Here is a 17,861-nt window from a genome sequence, read left to right as displayed (position 1 = left end):
CCAGTTTCTATCAAGGTGCTATATTGTTGTTTTTGAATAAATTATCTATGAATGCAGTGCTTCTGGTGTTATCTTACTTCCAGAAATATATTTTGCTTTTAAATTCAAAATCATATCTGTTTTCTGTGCTTGACCTGTGGGGGATTGCTTCTATTGGAGCTAAGTTATAAATCCTTTATAATTTAAAAGCAATACTGCTTTCTCTTTAAGAATATTTTCCCTTCATTTTAGTTATATTCACATATCTAAGTCTATTATTCAGCGGGGAATTATCCAGGCCTCTAGTCACTGCTTCTATTATTGGTTCTGCCTTCTGCTCTACCAAAGTACAAATATCAACAAAGATCATTACTTTCATATGTATATTCCAAAATTGTACATGGTTCCCATGTCTTCATATAACTGTCCCTTCTTTTGGCAAATGATATTTCTAACAGGAAGTTATTATTTTCTGTGGGGCCAAATTTGTACAAAAATAATGTATGCAGATGCTCATTTTTTTTCACAGATTCTATTTACCTACCTACCTACCTGCCTACCTATCAAGATTGAGGGGATGCCATCAAATAGCTTGCCATTTACTGAGGGAGAGAAATGCAAATATAGAAGTGATTAGAAACAAGAGTGGTATATGGTTAAGTCACAATAAGTGATATGAGCTCACAACTCTAGAAGATCTGAGGATTACTTGGGGCTGGAGTGGTATGGTGTGTTGACTAAGTCTGAAGAATGATCTGATATATTTGAAATGCACAATACAATGAATTGGAAGACCAGTTTTTCACTTACACAACTCATTGTTAGAACTATATCCCTTGGGCCTTCTGAATTTCGTTTTTCTCATCTGATACTTGGGAACAATGATCAGATAACTTTTTGTCTTTTTCACTGATTTATAAATCATACAATCAAAATTATATAAGGATGTTCTGGATGTTTACTGAATCATTAAAGTATGATTCCAACTTGAGGGTGTGTTATTTCAATTTCTTATCTACCACAGTGTTTGTGATATAAATTACTGATTTAAGAAAAGTTACAGGATCTATTAGAAGAGGAGCTGAGGATATAGCACAGGAGCACAGTGCTTCTCCAGTGCCCACAAGGCCCTGGGTTCCATTTTAGCAATGACGAAGATTTGATTTTTGTTGGAAGATAATCAATATCTATAAATTTGAGGGTAATTTTAATTGTTCTGAAACTATGAGGATAAAAATAGCCATTCTTTATTTGTTGAGCCATTGCTACATCCTAGGGACTCTGTTAAGAAATTTTTGGCCAGTATATAATTTAGTCTTCACAACAATCTTAAGAGTCAAACATTATTATTCCCATTTAATAGAGGGGGAATCTCTGGGTAAGAGATTGTTATTGTCAAGGTTATATATCTAGTAAGTATAAGAGCAGGATTTGAACCTAGATCTGTCTTACTTTTAAGCTTGTATTTTGATTGAGTGATTTCCATTACTCTGGCATATCACAAGAAGCAATGGTAAACTCAGAGCTAAAAGAAATGGTTTGATGTGTCTATTAAATAGAAGAAATAAGTGTTTAAATCATAAATTATTTCAAGAAAAGGCAAAGTGGGGATAAAGCTATGGAGGAAACAAAGGCTAGTTCATAGAGGAACTGTATGCTGCATATGAGAATTGGACTTGATTCTGTGGGCAGTCAGGTGCCACTGAAGGTTTCAAGATCTGAAATAGGATCATAGCCTGCCTGACATCTAGTTGGTGCTCAGTACATATGAAATGAATAAATGAATGTGTTTGCCTTTTACAAAGACTGCCCCTATAACTGTGGTATATGGTTTGGAGGCATGTAAAACTGAAGGTTGGAAGATTACTGTCGAAGTTTGAGAAAAGATGTCAGAGTATGAACCATTATGAACCTGACAGGAGGCAACTGTATTGGCTTGAAGACCTAATTATTCTCATTTCTTCTCGATTTTAGATTCAGTGACTTCTAGTTGATAGTTTTATGTCACCCATGGTGACTAAAAGGATGAATAATGTAGATGGAGCAATACTCATACTCGATTAATGGGAGAAGAGTGTCAATGGGGAGATTTTAAAATGTTTTATCAAGTTATTGACTTGGATGATTGAATAGGAAACTGGCACCTCTTACTAAGAGAAAGAGTTCAAGACAGGAAGAGTGAATTTTGTTCAGGGAATGTTGAAATGGGTACCTATCAGAAGCAATGGTGAAGATGTCCAGAAGACAGTGGACATACAGATATGAAACTGAAAGGCAAGGTCTGGATTCAATATAAAATATGGGGAGACCAATGGATATAACTGACAATTGCAGTCTTCCTGCCTCAGGCTCTGGAGCCACTGGGATTACAGGTGTGCACCACCATGCACAAAGAACAAAGTATAGGACAGAACTCTATAAAAGGGCTGCCATAAGTCTTTGTTTTATAAAGCAAATGTAAACAAAACCGTGTGTCCTTTTGTTGGAGGGCAGTTTAAGTAGGTACAGTTATGTTTCTTTGTAAATGTTGCACTTGAAATTATCACTGCATTGTAATGATTGGTGTCTGATGAAAACAAAGATGATCATTTTGATTTATAAGAACTTTGCAGCAAATTTTTCAAAGTAACACTTGAAAACAAAAATATTTTTTAATTATCCAAGAGAAGTTTAACTTTATATCAAACAGCTGATAGAATGAAAACATTCTAGAAAAATAGAAAGGAAATATCATTTTAGCAATCATTTTGAATGTAAGTATAAGGAATTCTATCTCACTTTCTTCTTAGAACACTGTGCTGTCTACTTCTTTGCCTTTGCAACTAAACTTTTTGGGGAAATTTTGTGTCTTTCGACTGTTTGGGGCCTTATAATACTATATACTCAGAAGAAGAAAACAACAACAACAACAAAAACAAAAAACGGACCAAAATCAGAACAAAACTTGTTGCTTCTGTGACAGAAGGGAAGGTTTGAATAGGTGACCTGGAAGATCCCTTTCAACCCTGAGAGTTTATGAAAAGGGAAGTGGTGATAATTGTTTACCACTTAAAAGAAGAAGTGGGCTTAGTCTTCTGTAGCTCCAAAGTGCCAATGTTGAAGCAACAGGAAGGCAATACTCCACTCAATATTACCGTAATTTTTTTTTTTTTTTTTTTTTTTACAAAACAACTATTCAATAGAACACAAGCTGTCTCAAGAAGTGTTTTATCTTTTTAAATAACAGCATTTAAATGGTGGAAGGGCTCTTAGATATCTAGATTTTCCTTATCTTTCTCAGGCCATTTCGTATACAGGAAATGGTATTTCTACAATACAAACCAAAAATTGTACGTGACATCAATCACTATCTCAAGGTGTAATTGTCACACGTTCTCGGGGCTTTCGTTGGGAAAACTCACCTAGAGCCCATCTTCATTTGCAGAGGCAGAAAATAAATCTTGGCAAGGGAATACGACTTTCCCAGGACAAGACGTTGATGCATTAATGTTAATGCTGAAACTAGAAATGACATCTGTGAAAAAGTCTCCTCTGCTCAAATTAAGCAGGGCTACAAGTCAAGACTGTGCAGCAGATGGAAGCCGAAATCCAGTTTGCATTAAATGTAGTCCCAAGACCACTGACATTAGAACTTGTTAGACTTAGCGGAATTCGCTTAAAACGCAGATTCTAGAGCCCCCACAAAGACAGACCGACTTAAGCTTTGCAGCAAGTCTCGGAAATCTGCATTTATAGGTTTACTGATCCCCTAGTCTCCTGGAACCGTTTCTGGGCTTGAACCGAGGGGCACAGCAGCCAGAGCAACGGGTTGCACAGCTGTCGGGTACCCTCTCTGTAAGACTATCTGTTACGTACAGCCAGCCCCTAGGCCGTCACTGTCCGACGCTTGCGGTTGCTTGTTAGGGGCGAGGCCACCGCTGTCCCTCCGCCAACTCCCAGGCCCCGCATTGCAACCAACTGCGGGGGGCGGCCCGGGGCAGCGGCGGCTCAGCAGCGCCCCCTCGAGGCCCCGGCCCTCCGCAGGCTAGAGGTCCGCAGTTTCTCTTCACAGCCCCGACGCTCCTCCTCCTTCCCTTGGCCACGCCTACCGGGGGGGACTCCCTCCGGCGCCGGCGCCAGATCAGCCCCGTCCCGCCCCCTAAGTCCCGGCCGGATGTTCACTGACTTCCCATAGTGCCTCGCGAGTGGCGGGCATGATAACAAATCCAGTCGGGCCACTCGCAGCGAGTTGTCATTGTTGAGGCCGTTAGATTTTTGTGAGAAAGGTCCTCGGGGATTTGGGCCCGGCCACTGCCTTGTCGGCCCTCACCGCCGCCATGGCGCTGCTCCGGGGAGTGTGGGGCGTGCTGAGGGACCTGGGAAAGTCTGGAATGGAGTTGTGCTCCGGCTGTGGAAATCGTCTACGCTCACCCTTCAGGTAAGACCGCGCTCCCGCACTTGGCGGGGCCCAGAACGTCTCGGGGCTGGAAATTAAACACTTTCTGCCTCTTTGGAGGCCAGAGCCAAGCTGGCCCTGTGATTCAGTCTCGACCTTGCCAAATCTACTGTGGCTTTGCCAGTAAGCCTTATATCTTTAGTACCTCGTACCTTGCTTCCTGCTCCCCTCCCCTCCCTGCCCCTTCCCCCACTCCTCCCACTCCGACCTGTCGGCCAACCTTAGAGCACCTGTCCTCTGATAGAGCACCTGTCCCCCAGAATCTCTCGCCAGCATCTAGGCAGGGGGAAGGTGAGTCCAGGAGCTGGAGTATAGATGCTCTCTCCATTCTACAAGGTAGCAGCTTTTAGACCTAAGCCCCCGGGCCCTTACCCTTGTCTAGAGCAGGGTTTCTAATCATTTCTTAGGGATAGGGGTGCAGTTTGGTGGTGCACCTCTCGCCCCGTCCGCACAAGGCCCTGGATTTAATCTTGAATACCACAAGCAACCCCAAAAGATAAAGAAGTCAGTAGCATTGTTGTTGAAGGTGTCTGATATATAGCATCTCGATGACATCTTATTTGGAATCTGTGCTCATGTACCTATGAATATTGGCAATTAAATACCTGACATGGTTATTTATTTTCTTTTACTTATGTGTAGTTTCGTGTATTTTCCGAAGTGGTTTTCATCCACCTTGGGTAGTTATCCTAAGAAACCTATGAGTTCATACCTTCGATTTTCTAAGGAACAGCTACCCATATTTAAAGCTCAGAACCCAGGTAAGGAATTTGGGGGTTTGTATTCTTATTATGTAATAAAAAAGGCCACTAAGAGTTACATTGCAAACCTGATTTGTACTACCAAAGCATTTAGTGACTACTGGAACAATTATTTTATTGGATCTCTAAAATAGGAGATGTAATTTTATATCAAATAGAAATGCTTTAAATATAAAAGGGAACTAATGAAAAATGTTTTTAAAATAACCTGTAGTGTGGAAAACACCCAAACAAGAGGATGCAAAAACTCAGTTTGGGGCCTGTTGTGGTTGGCTTACATGGTCACAGACAAATCAGGTTATCTCTTGCTTAGTTGTCTGCTTATTCTTCTTTAGGGTATTCGTACAGTTGCAATGAAATAATTTATATAGAACTGTTCTGTAATTTGTAAAGCTGTATGCAAATTATTGCAAATTTCAAAAACATTTTCAATTCTGAGTTCCTGAAAAAAGATACCCAAATAGGAGATCTGTTAACTCCTTAGAAAAGCTGTAGTGTCTATCATTTGGGGTTTTATAAAGCTATAGGCTAAATTAATAATAACTAATTTTTGCTTATGATTTTTAAAGCCCTTTTACATTTAGTACCTCACAAGGTCACCTGTGAAAATCAGAAGAACAATAATAACACATTATAGACTTGAGACTAACAGGTAGTTGTTAATTCAGTTGCTCCCCATCATTCCGGTTAAGACAAGGATGGAAATGAAGAATCATGTATTAATTTTAGAATACTTTTCTTTCAAATGATATTTCTGTAATTGAAGTACAAGATGTGTTATGAATTAAGACTATATTTTGTGTTTTGATCAGGTTTTATGAACTTAGTAATTCCTGAAAGACTTGATTGAAATATAATGAAAGTAAAACACTTGAAGCAGTTGATTACCCAGCTACTTGAAAGTAGTCAGTTTTTAAGGACTGTTTTTGGTGATCTGTTCTTTATTTTTAAAGTCTTATTTAGGTTTTTGTTTTTTGTTTTATTTTATTTTTTGTAATTGTAGATGGACAGAATGCCTTTATTTGTTTATTTTTATGTGGTGCTAAGAATCGAACCCAGTGCTTCACACATGCTAGGCAAGCTCTCTGTCACTGAGCTATAGCCTCAGCCCAAATCTATTTAGTTTTAAAGAATAGACATTAATGTCATATAAAGTTTTAGATTATTTACATTAAATTTGTTGGATAAGAAAAGTTAAATCTTGTTATTAAGTATGGTATAGCTGTGTCTGAAAAGTTGATTTTTAGTGCTAAAAGAGTCTATTTTCCTAGAAGTCTAGAAATTTATCCCAAGAACCAGGTATGGTGGCTCATGCCTGTAATCCCAAGTGCTAGGGAGGCTAAGGGAGGAGGAATATAAGTTTGAGGCCAGTTTGGATATTTTAATGAGACCCTGTCTCAAAATAAAATTACAAAAACAAAAGGACTAAAGGTATAGCTCAGTAGTAGCTTGTGAGGTCCTGGGTTCAATCTCCAATACCAAAAGAAAGAAAGAAATCCTGAGATATAAAACTGTGACATCTTATTTCATTTTATTCCAATTCATAGATATGAAAATATCAGAACTAATTAGAAGAATTGCTGAGCTTTGGAGGGAACTTCCTGAATCACAGAAAAAAGTAAGCACATAGGTTTTCAACATTGTTGGCCGTTTATTCTACAACTGGGAACAATTGTCATGTTATTTAGAGGACCAGATGGCTCACATTTTTTTAAACACTGTCAACAAAGGCACTTTATACCTTCTGATATACATAAACGATGAGAGTATCGATGTATAGGAATGAAGGTAAAGATTGGCAATATGCTCTTACCTTGTTTAGCAAGTATATGAAAACGACATCTCAGAACACATTATTCTCCCACTATTCAGTCTGTCTTCATCTGAAGTCATGTGATTTTCTTTCTCTGGCAGATGTGCTATGTTGAATTTGCCAACAATAGTTTGTTGACTTTTTTTTTTTAACTTATAGATGTATGAAGATGCTTATAAGGCAGACTGGCAAGCATACAAAGAAGAGGTAAACAGAATTCAGGAACAGCTAACTCCAAGTCAAATGATATCTTTGGAAAAAGAAATCATGCAAAAACGTTTAAAAAAGAAAGCTTTAATAAAAAAAAGAGTGAGTATCGCTGAAATACTCTTCTTTTGAAAAAAAGAGTTGAAATGTACGTAACTGGGATTGTTATATCCTTTAAAAAGGTTTCTTATTTATATGCTCAGTTATTCAGTCTGTAGAGACCATGAAAATAAAATGTAAAGGAAATATCTTTGGAAAATAATTCATAAAATCTATTACAATTTTTAAAATGTAGTGCCATCAACAAATTCTGACAAGATGTAATAATCACATACTTTATATAAAACTATGACATTTTAATTGTAATACGTAGTAATGAATGGTTTCTATAAGTAAAATTAAGTCTTATAGAGGTTAAAACTTATACCTGACCCTCCCCTCTATTTTTTATTCAGGAGTTAACAATGCTTGGAAAACCAAAAAGACCTCGCTCAGCTTATAACATTTTTGTATCTGAAAGCTTCCAAGAAGTTAAGGATGGTTCATCACAGGTAAACTGAACTGCATTTTTTTCTTAGATTTTTATTTTAATTTAAAAATTACTTAGGAAATTCAAGGGTATCATATCAGGTGGTAAAGGGAATTAGTAAGTTACAGAAATTAAGCTTTTCTTATTTTTACTTTTTTTCCATACTAGGGATTGAACCCAGGGGTGCTTTACCACTGAGCCACATACCCAGGACTTTTTTTTTTTTTCCATGTGCCACCACACTGGCACAATTAAGCTATTATATATATATATATATATATATATATATAATATATATTATATTATATATAATATTATATATATTTATATATTATATATTTAAAATATTATTTTATTTATTTATTATTTTTCTGTGGTGCTGAAGATCTAACCCAGTGCCTCACTCTTGCTAGGCAAGCATTCTACCACTGAGGTACAACTCCAGCCCCTCAGTTAAGCTCTTTTGAAAAGGTCCTCTTTACTGGATCTCTTAAAGAAAAATCTTTGAAGCTGTGGGTAGCTCAGTGGTAATAGAGTGCTTGTCTGTCATGCATTGCCCTGAGTTCAGTCCCAGTGCTTCGGAGTAGGGAACAGGGAGAAAGAAAAGAAAAATCTTTTTTCTTACCACATATAGTTAACCCGAAAATGTAGTTGCCAATACATTCACACCTTGCCAACTTTTTAAATTTAAAAAGCAGAATTTTCATATTTATAAATGAGTTGTTAATGTTCTTGTGGAGACTTTTCTAGCCCAATGGTTCTCAACTGTTTTATGAACACTGGAAAGAATGAGAGTAGAGCCATAATGTTTTATTCTTGGAATTAAGTATAACCTATTGCTTCATATTACATCCTTTAATAAAATTTTGGTTATGCCCATGGGAATGTGTTATACATGTGAATGTCATCATATGAATGTGTCAAAAAAAAAAAAAAAAAAACAGCTTGTCAGTCACTGCTGGGGCTTAGTCTTTTCATTTTTTCCTTCTTAGGAGCTCCAAAGGGGCAATTGTATTTTTCCTTATATAATATGGCTTTATAAAAAGTTAATGTTTAAGATCTATGATCCTTGTCCATTGGAAATGAAAGTTTTGGTACTCTACCTATGTTTATCATATGCTTAAATAATGTATATATGTTGCTCAGTCTTTCCTGGCTGTATACTTTGACTTAATTATTTCCTTTGGGATTTTAAATTGAATTTCTATGGCTCTACATGACTGAAATACTAGCTTATCTTTTTTTTTTTTTTTTTAAAGAGAGAGGAAGAGAGAGAGAATTTTAATATTTATTTATTTATTTTTTTAGTATTTGGCGGACACAACATCTTTGTTTGTATGTGGTGCTGAGGATGGAACCCAGGCCGCACGCATGCCAGGCGAGCGCGCTACCGCTTGAACCACATCCCCAGCCCCATATTTTTTTAATTGGAACTTGGCTCAGTCATTAACTTACCTTGGGTTTGTTTTCTTATCAGTATCTCCATAGTTTTCTTATCAATATCTCTGTCTCCATAACACTTATTTTTTTGAATATAGATCTTCTGAACTTGTTCTGTAATTTTATTATCTTTTCTATACTGTTTTGCTTTATATGCTGGACAATCCTTCCAAATTAGTGCTTCTTAATTCTGACTATGCCTTGGTCTCACCTAGGAAAATTAATTCCTGGGCCTTATTCCTGGAAATTGAATATAACTTGACTGTATCATTTTTATTTATTTAAAAAATATTGGTTATATATCCTCATAGAGTCAAAATATTCTTTTAGGTTTGATATGAAAAAGCAGTTTTCACTGCCCTTTTACATTCTTTACTCCAGAAGAACATTCCACTGTTTTAGCTGATCTTTAACTCCATATCTCTCAATAACACCCTTAATATCGGGCTGGGAATGTGGCTTAAGCGGTAGCGCGCTCGCCTGGCATGCGTGCGGCCTGGGTTCAATCCTCAGCACCACATACAAACAAAGACGTTGTGTCCGCTGAAAACTAAATATTAAAAAAATTCTCTCTCTCTCTCTCTCTCTCTCTCTCTCTCTCTCTCTCTCTCTCTTTCTCTCTTTAAAAAAAAAATATGCGGAATACTTAATAAAAACAGAAGGATTGGTCTATTCAATCTTAACAGTCCAGGGATGATCCTGGTCATGTAAATTTAAAAAAAAAATACATCCTTAATATCTATCATAGGTTCTTAAATTTTTTCAGTTATAAACATTATTTATCTTATACTTTAAGCATTACTTCCATTATCTCAGATAAACACTTAAATCTGATTCCACTCTTCACATATTTCCATTTTCTCCACCTTCCAGTATAGTAATATAGTCAAGTATTAAGTGTATTTATATCATTATGTGAGTCCTAGTCACAGCTCAGCTGTACCATATGCTAAAATTATTTCTTCTTTCTTGTAAAACTTATTTCCCCTTAAGTTACTTGATTATATCTTTTCTTTTCCTCTCTTTCAGTTTTGTTTGCATATTTTGAGGGATAATTGTCAATAATTCAGCCCCCAAACACTTCAGTGTTCACTAGCTTTCAGTACACTTAGTCAGTTTCAGTCTGAAGCCTCTGGTTTATTTCAGTTCAAATGTTGTTTTCTATGACTCATACAGCTAACATCCTGGGCTCTTCCTTTATTATCATACATCATACTTGTGGTGCATTTGTTTCTATTGTTGTCTTAATTTATTCTGCTTCACGTATAACATTTTCCCCAGTAAGGGTGCATGAGAGATTAATTTTTCAAGTTTACTTGTGTAAAAAATGTCATTGTCCTCATATATGTATGTTAGATTGGGCATGGATTTCTGTTTGTGAATCACAATCCTTCAAATTTTTCAGAAGTATTGCTCCTTTCTTTTCTATTTTGTTGAATTGCTTTTAAGAAATGTAAAACCATTTTGATTGCTGGTCCTTGGAGTATGATCTGCCTTCCTTTTTCTCCCTTTTTCTTTGTTCTGACTCTCCCTAACATTTTTTTTTTTAATTGATTCTCTGTTTTCTTATCTTTTCTATACTGTGTTTTCCTTTAGCCTTTTTTTTTTTCTTTTTGTCCCCCTTGGGATACTGTATACATTTTCATTTAATCTATCTTTCTCTTTTTAAATGTGTATTTGTATGTTTTATGGGTGCAGGGTATTAAACCTAGGATCTCACATGCTAGAAAAGCACTTTTCTACTGAGCTACATCACCTGCTCAATCTCTGGTTTTTGCATGGTGCTATTGTTTTTAACTATACCTTGTTTTCACAGAGTAACTCTATTTTACTCTCGAGAATGAATACCCTAGATTCTGCCATGATGTGAGGATTTAGCCTCTTTTTAAACAGTGTTTCAACCAGTCCTCAAATTGTCAAATTGTTTGGAATTCTGCATTATAAATCAGGTTGGGTGTAGGTTTTTCCCATTGCCCTTGGCAGCTAAGTTTCTTGGGTCAGTTAAGCCACTTCTCCATCTGCTTTTCAGTTTCCAAAATTTTGCATTTGTCAACTTTTGTAAATTTTGTTCATATAGATTTATGTTTAAAAATTTAGTTTAATGGGTTGCAGGAGGGAACAAAAGTAAGTGTCTTTCTCTTCCTTTAATTTTTATAGATGGAGAACCAAGGCTAAGGGAAGTAAAATGACTTTTTCTAGATCACATAATTAAGTTCAGCTAAGTAGACTTGTATTCTTCCTGTGACTATACTTAACCATATAGGCACAAATTTTAGAATAAAACATAAATCTACTGGGAAGAAATAAAAACAAGTCTTTGAAGTTAGCCCATGACAGATGTAGGTTATACCTGGATATTAATATTTTTGAATAAAAAAAGACAGTACTCTCATTCCGTTCATTTTTGAAAATTTTAATAGTTGTTAGTTTTTGTTTAGAAACCAAAGTTAACTGGTATAGCTTTGTCTATAATTATTGACACCTGAGTTTTTGTTGTTGGAATGAATAGATTTTTCTTTCGTCACTGAAGTTTCTCCATATGTATGCTACTTAAATATATATTTTTTTTAGGCAAAGCTGAAATATGTAAATGAAACTTGGAAAAACCTGCCTAGTTCTCAAAAGCAAGTAAGTATTATGGTTTTTAGTCTCTAGGGTCTAATTAGAATATCTGTGAGAGCATATATTAGGTCAAGACTTCGTATTCACATAAAAGTAGCCCAATATTGCTAATAATAGTATTTTAAACTTATTTTCATATTATTAAACCAAATTCAGCTTTTTTTCTTGGTAGTTTTTGACTACAAATACAACTGGTATTTGAAACAGGTTTACTTATAATCTTAAGATTATCCACTATTAATCAATGGTTGTCCTACCCTGCTTTTACCACCTTTCATACCTCAGTCCTCAAAATTTTAGAAACTTCATTAACACTTGTAAAAGTTTTCTTAACCTTTTTCTCATCTAACATCTCATGAAAACATTTCTTCTGCATTTCCCCTTTTTACATATAGAATAGTGAAAGAATTTCTTTCTTTTCGGGTGTGGGGTGGGGCGGGTGTAGCTGGGGATTGAGTCTCATTAAGTTGCTTCGGGCCTTGCTAAATTGCTGATGCTGGGCTTGAATTTGCAGTTCTCCTACCTCAGACTCCCAAGTCTCTGGGATTATAGGCTCTGTGCCCAGTTCAATTTCTATGTATATATGGAAATGGTCCAGAAATTAATAGCTCATTTTTAAATAAATTATTTTAACAATTTTCCTTTTTTTCAGGTATATATTCAACTTGCTAAAGATGATAAAATTCGTTATGATAACGAAATGAAATCTTGGGAAGAACAAATGATTGAAGTTGGACGAAGTGATCTTATACGTCGCAAAATGAAGAACCAAACAAAAGATGGCATTGGGGAGTATTAAGATAAAAGATGGGGCTATGTTCGTGGTGATTAGGCACAACCAACCAATTAGGTCTCAATAACCTGAAGCTGTGTAAAACTAGAAAGGATAAAGTTGGTGAACATTTTATATTCAATTCCTTTTTCTTTAGCCCATGGACTTCTGCTAGTTGAATACATTTTGTATTAGTATTTTGAAAACCTAAACAGATGAAAGTTCACGCAAAATTTTATTTTGTGTTTAAGAACTACTGAGAATCAAGATAATCCATACAAATGTAGCAGTGGATCATTTTACCTTTAATAAAGGTAAATCAGTCTGTGAAGTTTTTTAATACTGGAAGACAATTATGGAAAGAGTATTGTTTCCTTATATGGAAGCAGGAGTTTCTTTTCAAATTTGGGACATATTATAGATGACATAGTGTTCTATGAGGTAATTATGCATTTTTTAAAAAGCAGCTAGAGCTCATCTAGGTAAATTCCAATTCCTAGCTATAATTCATATTTTATTCAGAGTTGGTGGTTGTACATGTAAGTAACAGTTGGTTTCAACAGCAAATTTTTATAAAGGGACTGAGAGAATTATAAACCTTTTTTTCATTGTGTTTCTTTTACCTAAAGTAAAAACTAAGAAATTATGTCTCAAATCTATGCATATTATTTTATATCGCATAGAATAAAAATTATAATTTTTCATTTTATATGTTTGTGGATTATGTATTTTAAAATGAAACATTGATTTTACAGTTTTTGTTTCTGTAAGTAGGGAATTTTATTTTTTCTCTTTCATGTTAATATATTTATTCACACATACACACAAACTTGTCGGTGGTCAGATTTTTAAATGAGAAATCTAAAAAATGCAAGATTCCAATGTCAAGAATTTGAAGCATTTTGTATAAATATAAAGATTTTTATAAAAGATAGCCAACTATGGTATATGAGTCAAATCTAGTCCCCTACCTGCTTTTCATGGTCTGTGAATTAAGAATTTTATTTATATTTTAAATGGTTTTTAAAAAAGAAGACTATGAATGTGAATTAATATGAAATTTAGTGTCCACAGTTTTATTGCAACACAGCCATGTTCATCTCCTTATTATGTATGACTACTTTTGTGCTACCATGACAAAGTTAATGGTTGCTACCAAGACTGTATCGTGGAAACCCAATGTACTGTCTGGCCCTTTATGGATAAAATTTGCCAACTCATGGTTTATAGCATAGTGCGGTGTGACTAAAGTTCACATGTATTATTATGTTAGGATTTTTTTTTTTCCAGCTGCTTCAGATGTTCTTGTTTTAGAATTGTCACTTATCTTAAGAGAAAAAGCTACATAAGCTATAGAAGCTAAACAATTGCTCCTCTGTGTTAGCAAGGAAAGTAATCTTCAGTCTCAAATTATGTTGCAGTATAATGAAAAAGATCCATTTTATGTGAAATAAGAGTTTCTTAAATTATTTGCTATGGCTCAATAAAATGTACCTTGAAAATTTCTAGCAAGCAATATCACAGAAACCTCACTGTAGTTGGGAATTATTGTTACTTAATATTTCTTTATTCTATTAGGCAGGTCATGCAAACAATTTCAAAATCACCACCTCTTTGGGCAGAATAATTCATCTTTCAAGATCAGTTCAAAGACATAGGCTAAGTCAGAATTTATATGTACATTATATATTATTCAAAATCCTTAAGAATTGTAGATTCTAGATTTTCAGAGTTTGAAGATTGGTTTTAGCTTTGGTTTTGGTTGCTTCACTGGTGTTGAACCCAAAGGCACTCAACCACTGAGCTATATCCTCAGCCGTTTTTATTTTTTATTGTTGAGGCAGTATCTTACTAAGTTGCCCAGGCTGGCATTAAACTTATGATATTCCTGCCTCAGCCTCCTGAATTGGTGGGATTATAGGTATGTATGTGCCCCCAGGTTCAGTAACTTTGGAGATTTTTTTATTATGAATGAAAAATAAGTAAAATGTCACAAAAATAACTTGTTTATATACTGAATTTGACAAAGATAGGAACTAAAGGTTAAAATATAGTTTCAGAGGAAATAAGTTTTCAATGTATAAAAATGGATATTTGCAAACTTTTCCCTATGGATTTGAATATAGGACAAAGTCTGCCATTACTAAAATAGCTTCCATAGATTTGAGGCCAGAGTAGTTTAGAGGTAAGAGGAAAGAGGACAAGGTATGCTAGTGCTTTATCAGTCTTTCTCAAGTAGATTTCTAGGAGAGAATTGAGCCCTAATTTCCTGTGGCATCTAGAATAGTACTAATTAGATACCATCTTTAGGAGAATGAAAATTGTAAGTCATTGTTCTGTGCTTCATATGAGCTCAGGGAGTCAGTGTGAATTTTATAGAATAAGAGAAATAGAGAAATGAGTTATGTAAAATCTACAGGATAAATGTAACATAAAAACATTTGTAATTAATCTGCAGGAAACTTTCCCCTGAACTCTTACCATTTAAATTCATAAATTATTTTATATTCATTTAAATTAAACCTTCCCAAATTTATTGGGAAGTTAGGTGTTTTGTAATTTCTCAAGTACTTACAGTTTATAATGGAAGAAAAGGTGTAGAACAATGAAAATAACTGGAACAAGCCACTTTATAAATCAGGTTTTATTTGTAAAAGAAGATCATTGTTAATACCTTAAATAATATAATAATCTTATTTCCTAGCCTTTCTTAATAAATGTAAGTACATGTGGAAGACTGGATGCCATATACCACATGGCGTCCATATATAAGTTTTTATAAACAATAACTCAACATCAATAACCAGTGACTATTCATACAAAGTCTTACTTTTTCCACTTTTCTTTTTTTGGTACAAAGTAGTGAACCCAGGGGTGCTTAAACAGTGAGCCACATTCTGAGCCCTTTTTATTTTGAGACAAAGTCTCATTAAGTTGCTGAGGCTGGGTTTGAACTTGAGATCCTCCTGTCTCAGCCTTCCAAGCCACTGGGATTACAGATGTGTACCACTGCGCCCAGCACTTTTTAGACTTCTTAATTTGGCCCAACAAAGTAGATGCTGTAGGAGCTAATGAGTGCTAGAAAGGAAAATGATGAAGAATAAAGTGAAGCAATGTTTATGCTTTTGTATAAATCGGATTTTTATACATTTGTTCATTGGAGTGGCAGTGTGTTTTGAATAATTTTTATGAGGGGAGAGAAGGTTGTTGGTTTTTTTCCCTGATGTTTATTGAATAATGTATGCAATTTCAGCCAGTTTTAATCATGTAATTTTGCTCTTGCTTTTGGCTAACTACTTTAGGGGAAATGCCCCTTTTTTAAAAAAAACAAGGTGTATATTATTTTTTATAGTTAACTCTGAATAGTTTGTATTTAGATTTCTGAATATAAAAACTGGTATTACTATACTATGAGTGGATTTAATGAAACAAGAAAATTTTGATTTTTTTCCTCACATTTGCTATACCTAAAATTTATCACCATCAGTTTATATTAAAATATTGTTTTTATATCATTAAGTGATAACATTCATCATTTCTCTTGGTTGTACCGATGTTTACTGTAAGAATTTACTTTTCCTGTTCTCCCAACCACTTTCCTTCCTTCATAGTATCCAGCACCAACCTTTTTTTTTTTAATTAAGCTTCTAGAAAGAATAAGGAAATGAATATATTACTTTAAATTTGTAAAACTTTCCAAACTGAAAGTAAAACTTCACAAAGCAAGGATCATCAGTCTCTCACATTGTTCACAAGTGAGGTACTTTTGATAGTTAAAGCCCTGGTTATATATTTGGTGTAAAACAACCATTCTTTTGTTATGTTTCAGAATGTTTGTTGGCTAAGGAGCTAAATATTTAAATTAACCCCCCAAAAGGATTCCAGAGAGATTTAAAATCACCCTAAATATCATATAAGTCAGCCTTGTATAATGGTTTCTGATTTATATATGTGATATCTAAGAAAAAGAAATATATGAATATATATGGATTTTTTTGAGATGAAGTTGTAAATTCCTTCTGGGAATTTTGGGAACCCCAAATATCCTCTAATCCAGTATGCTCTAAAATCTGAAATAGCACTGACATGATACCACAAATGAAAAATAGTCTACCTAGTACTGTGTGATAGTTGAAACAATCGAACTAAAATACTGTATAAAATTACCTTCAGGCTATATGTACAAAGGTATGTATGAAATAAAAATGAATTTTTGTAGAATTGGGTCCCACTTCACACACACACACACACACACACACACACACACACACACACACATTCACACACATTCCAAAATCTGTAAAAAATAAATCTGAAGAACTTCTACATTACACTCAAGGGCTAGAGTTGTACTTAGAGGTAGAGCTCTTGCCAAGAATGCGCACATGTTCAAGGACCTGAATTCACTCTCAGCACTACAAAACAAAGGAAAAAGTACCTGACATTCAGATATGTATATACTGGTTAAAGCCCCATCAAATGGAGTTTGCATTCTGTTCTGAGATTAGGAACTTCTGTTCATGATGCTTGTCTTTTCCTCTAAACGTGGAGATATTTAAATTCTCTACTTAAAAACTTTAAAAATAAGTCTATAAAGACAGGTCACAAAGGTCACAGAAGAAAGGCAAATCTCATTTCCTGCTCTCCCATTCCTATTTCCAACCTTACAATCTAGCCACTTCTGACTTCGGGTCTTCTTTGTTGTGATGTACCTTTATTACTTAGGTATACTATCTTCAAAGGTATTGAAAATTTTCATCACTGAAACATTACTTTCCTAAATTTTTTTTAGCTTTATTTTTAGATTTTCCATAGCCTGTATAACTTTAACATTTAGATTTCATTTTCTTATTCTATTCACTTTAGAAAATATTTTCAACTTTCAAAAAGGTAATGTCTCTGTTCTTCCACCTTGCTTCCTTGTCCACCTTCCTAACAGCTATACCATTACTTCAGCAGATTGTATCATTAAAATTTCCCCGTTTCATATGTTATCTGATTTATTGGCATAAAGATGTTCATAGTACTTTACATCCAGTAGTCATGTTTCCTCTTTTGTTTCTGATTTGGTTAATTTGAAATTTTTTTAGCTTAGTGTGCCAATTTCTTGGTTTTTCTCTTATTTATTTTATTCACTTTTCTAAATGTTAATTCCATTCAATTGCTTTGGGCTTAGTTTGCTCTTTTTTGCTGTGTAAGGTATAAGGTTAGGGTTATATATTTTGTGATCTTTTATATTGTAGGAATTAGAAATATATATCTGGTAAGCATTGCTTAACTGTATCTCATATTTTGGTATGTTG

The 17,861-nt window shown here is 34.7% G+C and overlaps 1 protein-coding gene across 2 annotated transcripts; it reads left to right on the top strand.

Annotated features, from left to right (window-relative positions):
• The first annotated feature begins 4,122 nt into the window (after window positions 1–4,122).
• Window positions 4,123–17,589, top strand: Tfam (transcription factor A, mitochondrial). Of its 2 annotated transcripts, XM_005334328.5 has the most exons (7): window positions 4,123–4,396; window positions 5,057–5,175; window positions 6,723–6,793; window positions 7,148–7,297; window positions 7,651–7,746; window positions 11,736–11,792; window positions 12,439–17,589. In XM_005334328.5, the coding sequence occupies exons 1-7, from the start codon at window positions 4,296–4,298 to the stop codon at window positions 12,583–12,585; spliced, it is 741 nt and encodes a 246-aa protein (XP_005334385.2). In that variant the 5' UTR covers window positions 4,123–4,295; the 3' UTR covers window positions 12,586–17,589. The 2 variants fall into 2 exon arrangements, with proteins under 2 accessions (XP_005334385.2, XP_077898021.1); XM_078041895.1 differs by lacking the exon at window positions 11,736–11,792.
• Window positions 17,590–17,861: the final 272 nt, after the last annotated feature.

The sequence above is a fragment of the Ictidomys tridecemlineatus genome, chromosome 1, assembly GCF_052094955.1.
Source record: "Ictidomys tridecemlineatus isolate mIctTri1 chromosome 1, mIctTri1.hap1, whole genome shotgun sequence".
Taxonomy (NCBI): domain Eukaryota; kingdom Metazoa; phylum Chordata; class Mammalia; order Rodentia; family Sciuridae; genus Ictidomys; species Ictidomys tridecemlineatus.
This window is presented reverse-complemented; position numbering and strand designations above follow the sequence as displayed.

Excerpts from the sequence above, each read along its gene's own strand:
- Tfam (XM_005334328.5), top strand. The coding sequence starts at position 4,296 with ATGGCGCTGCTCCGGGGAGTGTGGGGCGTGCTGAGGGACCTGGGAAAG. Across the intron at positions 4,397-5,056 it reads CGTCTACGCTCACCCTTCAG|TTTCGTGTATTTTCCGAAGT; the intron begins GTAAGACCGCGC and ends ACTTATGTGTAG. Across the intron at positions 6,794-7,147 it reads TTCCTGAATCACAGAAAAAA|ATGTATGAAGATGCTTATAA; the intron begins GTAAGCACATAG and ends TTTAACTTATAG.